This window comes from Talpa europaea (assembly GCF_964194135.1).
Source record: "Talpa europaea genome assembly, chromosome: 1".
Lineage (NCBI taxonomy): Eukaryota > Metazoa > Chordata > Mammalia > Eulipotyphla > Talpidae > Talpa > Talpa europaea.
The window spans coordinates 7401149-7408050 of record NC_140073.1 but is presented as its reverse complement, the minus strand read 5'-3'; the positions used below and the strand labels follow the sequence as shown (position 1 = coordinate 7408050).

The following is a 6902-nucleotide window of genomic DNA, read 5'->3' as shown; positions in this document are numbered from 1 at the left end:
GAGGATTCACCAGAGACAGAGCCGGGAACGGGACAGGCAGACAGACTGAAGTACACTGCTGAGGGGAGCAGTGGGCGAGACAGGAGAGGTCTGTCCCGCCATGTGGGTTTCTCCCTGGCCGGCCGGGAACTGAACTCATGCTGCAGTGGCTGCGGATTGCTTCATAGGTTGTATCTTAACCCCTGCGCCCCCAGGGAGGCCCTACACCTGACTGATTTTAAGTCTTGCTATGATTGAGACAAAGCCACTGAAATGAGGTCTTGAGATGATTCTGGTTCGTTCCTAAGTAGGGGTCTTGCATTACTGTCACAACAGATTTTCTGGCACATTTTTCTGCAGATCTGCTGGTGGCCTCAAACACCCTCATATGGTGCAGAAGGAGCTGTCTCTACCACATGAGAATTCGACGGCATAATGAACACAACCTGTAAAATCAATCAGAATATAGAGGTGAGTCAAGCATGTAACCTCAGGGTTTCCCTTTCTGTCTATACAGTGTCCGAATTCAGTCTCAGCCCCAACTTGGCGGCTTTCTTAGGCACTCTTAGATCAGGCTAGAGCTAAGGAAAACATTCAGTAGTAGTTCTTGCTGACGGCTCTTGTCTTGCCAATGGATTGATTTTACTATAGAGGATGGTGCCCAATGATTGGGTCAGTCTGGGTGTTATGGAACATAGATAACTCTTCTTCCAAGTCAGGTCGCTTATGCTGATGGCAGCAACACACCCAGCCCATGATTTGCTGGCCATGACTAAAGCATTTTAAAAAACCATCCTGATCCAGGATGGCAAGGATCATCAGAAAACTAGGGGAAATGCTGATCCTTCTTCCACAAACTCTGTGAAATGGAACAGGGTGGGGAGTTGATGTGAGAACCAGAAAGAGACAAAGACTTAGGCATCAGATGCCCCACAGACATTGCTCTTTTTGATTCATACTCCCCAGCTCTGAAACTAATGGAATTAGTGGGAACAATATTTGGTGGGACATTTCTTAACTTTGAAATGACTCTAGAAACAGCAGGGAACACAGACTTAGATGCTGTGATATAAAGGTTAAGGAGTTTGCTCCCTAACCCAAATGTTTCATTCAAGGAAAATAAAAATGCTTCACTTAACAAAATCACAGAATTACTGGGGACTCTTGAGACACTCCAACTTCTAGGGTCACTCATGGACTTAGTCTTCTGTGGAGAAGGGCCATGGAGGTGGAACAGTAGAACAAGGGGTGCATTAGGAACTGCCCCCAAGGCAGTAAAGAGTCACAAAATGGCAGAGAAGAGCATCAGAAAATTACTGTCATCCAACTGTTACATTTTATGATTTGGCTCAGGTTTTGTCTGACCCTGGATTTGGGGGGATGACATTAATGAGAGGCTCTTGGGGTTTTAATACTCATTTGGTCGTCCTGGAACCCTCCATTATTAGAAGACATCCTTGTTCTCTTCTTCCTAGTGACTCTCGGGCTCACTTCCTCTCCCGTTTCCCAGTCCTCTCTCTCTGGTGTTCCTTCTGCTGAGCAGCCGGGAGAACCTGCTGCAGGTCTCATATCAGGCATCAGACAGATGTGCACACAGGGAGAGAGATACGGAAACCCTGACTGTCTTCGGTAGCCCAGGGAAGGTTGTTATCATAGAATTGTGGAGTAAAATCTCGTTCTCTCTGGACCTCTCCACTGAGAAGTGTGCTCTGATCTGGACTGAGAGAGGAGACCCTTTGCGGGAGTAAGGATAGAGAGAAAACAGCTTTTCTTCATCCATTGTGGTAGACAGAATCCTAAGATGACATCTGTGACCCATTGTAATGCCCCACTGTAATCCCCCCCACCCCCGAGCATGGGTGAGATGTGAATATGAGACATGATGATATCCTATGGTGTGACATGGAATGTGCGTGTATGTGATATATTGCTCCTGTGGATTCACTACTAGCAATCAATTGACATGGCGTCAAAAGGATGCTTGACCTAATGGTGTGAATGAACCCTTTCATGGGGCCTTAAAGCACCAGAGACTTTTACTTTCTGTTGGCCCCAAAGTAAAAGTAGATTGTTGTGAGTTTGACAGTTGAATAGAAACAAGATCTGAGGACTCAAGGATCACAGAGATCACAGCTGACTCTGCAGCCCTAGAAAAATCCTAGATGACAGGTTTATAAGACCCTGAGCAGAAGACCCAGCTAAGTGGTTCCCAGACTCCATTCATGGAAACTGTGGGATAATAAATATGCATTGGTTTATGCCTCTAAGTTTGTCCAATTTATTGCACAACTTTAGAAAAGCAATAAGGAATCCAATACTCACTCCACCACCATTACAACAGGATATTTTGCATCCAAAGGCTGAGAGGGACACAGCTATGCAGAACTCCAGCACACTCAAAATCAGCACTAAGCCATCCAGACCCTAGAACAAAGTCATAACAAAGACTCCTAAGTAAAACATTGCCTGTCCTATTTCTCAGTGACTTCCAGCTTCCCAAACTGATCCATTCATCAGGGAGAACTGCTTGTTACTTCCACCAGAGCCAAGGCTCCTTTGACTTGCTTCTACCACACTATCCAGTGTGATGAGGAACCACTCACCATTAAAATGGAGTTGATCATGAAACAATGATCCTTCTGACCATAGTGACAGTAATGATAGTGAAATTGTGATACACTTAAGCTGATTGCCAGGAGTATGATCCCTAATGCAGCAAAGATGGAGCTGACGATATTCACACCCAGGCTGCCTTGGACCTAGAAAGGAATGAAAACCCATTAAACAGCCCAACAGCATCCTCAGTATGTCTTGCCAGTCACTTGCACCCACTACTTCTTGCCTGACATAGCATCTTGTCTTGCTCATTGCACTGTCTTCTAACCGATCTCTTTCTTTAGAGTAGTTTCAACTCTAATCTCTTGCCAAAGCTTGAATCTTTCAGATGACTCCTGTGGGCACATTGAGGTCAATGCCAGACTCCTTTGTAGAACTATTAATACCCTTACTCTTTAGGAGACAACCCTGTTTGTCACATCTACCACACTCAGCTTCCAGCAGGTGGCTTCCTGTGATTTTCTTTTTCTTTTTTTCCTAATCACTGTTTGCCTCTCATGCCTCTTTGTCTTTTATGTGTTATCTCCTTCTGCTGTGAGTTCCCCTCCCTATATTCTCTTCTTCTTCTTCTTCTTCTTCTTCTTCTTCTTTTTTAAGGAGTTATTTATTTATACAAGCACTGGGTGCAGTCAGAAGCGCGGAAGGGTAAGAGAACTCACCAGAGCCAGAGCGGGGACAGAACAGGCAGACTGACAAAATACACTGCTGAGGGGAGCAGCGGGCGCAGCAGGAGAGGTCTGTGGCACCATGTGGGACCCTAGCCGGTGGCCGGGGATTGAACCGGCGCTGCAGAGGCTGCGGGCAGCTTCACAGCCCAACGCTCAACCACTGCACCACCAGGGAGGCCACCCATATTCTCTTCTTATGGTGAATTTATGGAGACTTTGTATCAGAATTAATATCCCTCAAGGAAGTAGGAGAGGAGATGCAAAGGTAGGCAGAAGAAGTCAGATGGTGAGAGTCACATTGATAATTCTCTGTGGTTTGGTATTTATTCACTAGGAAAAGATGATCTTTGGCAAATATGATCTTTGGCAAGGAAAAAATCTCTTGAGATATGGGCTTTGCCTTCTAAGGTGTCCTGGCATGGAAGTTATGTTTGAAATTTGCTGCTTCTTATTTAATAGCCTTATTGTATACTTCTGTTGGTACAAACTAAAACAAAAAATTTTTGCACACAGTTGGAATACATATTTTAATCAAAAAATCAAGAAATATTATGCTACACCAGCATATGGTGTCATTGTCATGGGCTGGAACTCAAGGGTTTGTTTAATGTATCCTGCTTGACATTTGTTCTCAAGATTTTCTCAGCAACTACCTTCCCAAACTATTCACTCTTCTGTCATTAATTCTACTATCAGCTAATTTTATTATTTTTGAAAGACCAGTTCAATGTAGTAAAGGTTAGCATGTCATGTGTTTTGTTTTTTTTTTTTTTTTCCTTAAAAAGCAAACTCTATTCTGGCAGAATACATACTTGGTTAATCCTTCTTTTGGGACAACTCCACCAACAAAAAATAGATTACTCACCATACCTTTTGTAGTTCTAACTCCTGCTGCGACTGATAAGGCTCCTGAAACAATAAACTAGTAAAAAGAGGAAAAATGCAGGTAAAAAACCTTAAACTGATATTTGAGGTCATACGGACTAAAACGTATCCAAAATGTGATAAAGATATACAACAAATCAATTTTGTTAGAAGAAATAGGAGCATTTGTAAATACCTGTCCCTCTTTACCAAAAACAAGAGAAATTCTAGCGGATGGGTTCACAGAATTTATGAAGCCTTTCCAAAAATATTCAACTGCATTGGTATTTAACTGTGCAAGGACATTGAAATCTAGAAGAAAGTTTCTAAATTTCTCATGTGAAATAATCTTAACATAGTACCAAAAATTGAATAAGGCATTATAAAAGAAAAGAAAGTAGAGATTATTTTCATTCAGTGAATCTTCCCAGTCACAGAAATGAATCTTGATTAGTCCAACCCAATAAAGGTAACCTCTTTATTACCTGCTGTTAGTTGGCTTGGAAATATAAGACATTTATGCATATAAAACATTTATTAATGAGATGTGTCTGCCATAAGTCCTCAATGAGACCTCTCTACTACTGAATTAACAACTTCAAAAATGCAGAGCCACTCGGTTTCTGGTGAAATAATCAGTTTTTTCAATGTTATTTCTGCTCTGGCTGGGGCCTTTTGCTATATGCTACTGTATTACATCCTAATTGATACATAGTAAATACTTAATCTTTCCAGCTTTCCGTGAATTTTATATTATTGTTCCCATTTTAAATATGAGAAAATTTAGAAAAATGAGAAAATTGAGTCAAAAGGTTAGATATATTTAAAATGAGAAAACTAAGTCAAAGGTTAGCTCTATTTTTCAAAGTTACAGCGCTACAAGATAAGGTTAGGCTGTGATTCCAAAGCTTAGCATAATAACAATTATGCTGTATTGCCTCCAACCATATCAGAAGGTATCCTACTCACCATCACTGACCCCCAAATTGTGTAGCCTGTATACACTGAAAAGGGTTGTGGTCCGTAAAATGGCAACGTGGCAGTCATTGCTATGATTCCAAAACTGATGTTCATCAGGGCAATCAGGACCTGCACAACCTGGAAATGATGAGCACAGCTTGTCCACTGCAAAGGTGACACCAAAGCTACTTTCCCCGACCACTGTTACCCTCACCCTCCATTGTTTGAAGAGTCAATGGTCTTCTTGCTATTCTCTTGTCACTTATTTTTCACATAAAGAACCATGGATATGCTTTATTTACTCACTTCTTGGACTATTCCAATTGCCTCAATAACTTCAAGGTAACAGTAGCACAAATACCAGGACCTCCCTAGAGAGCCTGCATTAATGCCTGTGGGGCTGTTCTACCACAAATGTTGCTCTCCATTGCACAAGCTCAGACAGAAATTAGGAAGGAAATAATTATTCTGAAAGGATAAATACTCTGTAAAAAGGAGAAATAATCTATACAGGGGAAGAAAAAGAGAAGAGCAATAGGACATTCTCTTGGAGCTTGGGGTTCAGGGACATGAGTGAGCATGGGATCTAGAAATACAGGAGTTGGAGGACAGATACCCTGTGGCATTAAAAAGGATCCAAAGTATCAAATGACTTTGTCCTCCTGGTTTAAAGCTTGAGTTACAGATAAAACTCTATTGCCACTATCCATCCACCTGTCGTAACCTGCCTTTCTTTAAACCATCCATTTCTTTTATACACACTCACCTGAGAATCCAGACACACACAAAGGAGGACTTTCATCCTCTAAGAAGAAGGCTAAGGAAATTCCCCAGAAAGAGACAGTAATAATATGGCCATCAGCTCTAGACCTCAAGAAGGTCTGGAAGGGACACAGCTAGCACATTTGAGACCATTTATTTTGTTACTCTTCCATGTCGAAGCTAAATAAAGTCATCATGGATGACTCACAACCTTAGACTAAATCTGAATCTTAGACTAGAACCTTATACTAATCCCTTCTCTGGAAGGGATTAGATGAACTAATATCTATTCTCAAAATCTTCCCCCCCCCCAAAAAAAAAAAACAACTGAGAAAGAGGGAAAGCTTTGAAACACATATTATGAGGCCAACATTATTGCCCTGTTACCAAGAACAGACAAGAACATCACAAAAATAAGAAAACTACAGACCAATATCCCTGATTCACATACATGCACTGTATTTTAAATGAAATTAGAAGCATGATATAATAAATTAGTGTGTCAGTTTTCAAGAGAATATCAAATATTGATGTCTCCAGGACTAGCTGATATATTGTGAGCTTGGTGGGACAGAGTATTTTTGAGCATTAGGTGTGATCAAGTTGTGATTTTACAAAACCATTTGTTTTCCCCACATTGGCAAATGACTTACCCCAAGGATTTTGGGTTCCCCCTTCAAGAACTTCTCTGACATCTGTTTCCACAGACGTGACTTGATAGTAGTAGGCTTCTCTGGCTGGCATGCCGCAGGGCCATGCTCTGACACCATCTGTTCTAATCCTTGCATGGTTCCCATGGAGTGGAAAAGGTGCTACAATAAGGAATGTAATTTAAGATGACATCTTGGGGGTGACAGGACAACCTCTGGTGTGCCTTCCCTTCCTCTATTATAACAACTATTAGAACATCTTCACAAAATTTAATTATTGCAAAGGGATCCAGGAAAGTAGAACAAAAAAAATCTTAAGGAGAGAGATACACAGAAAAAGAAACTAAATGCCACACGACTTTAAGATGCTAGAAAGACTTGAAGGAAGGGAAACGTGGATACA

At 41.5% G+C, this 6902-nt stretch overlaps 1 protein-coding gene across 1 annotated transcript; it reads right to left on the bottom strand.

The window, feature by feature from the left end:
• Positions 1-353: 353 nt before the first annotated feature.
• On the bottom strand, positions 354-6637 carry LOC311184405 (membrane-spanning 4-domains subfamily A member 4A-like; the record flags this gene model as incomplete). The annotated part of the gene is made up of 6 exons (XM_084254389.1): positions 354-425; positions 2302-2403; positions 2583-2738; positions 4129-4185; positions 5097-5225; positions 6503-6637. 6 exons carry the CDS (start codon positions 6635-6637, stop codon positions 354-356), a joined length of 651 nt encoding a protein of 216 aa, XP_084110515.1.
• Between the last annotated feature and the right edge of the window lie 265 nt (positions 6638-6902).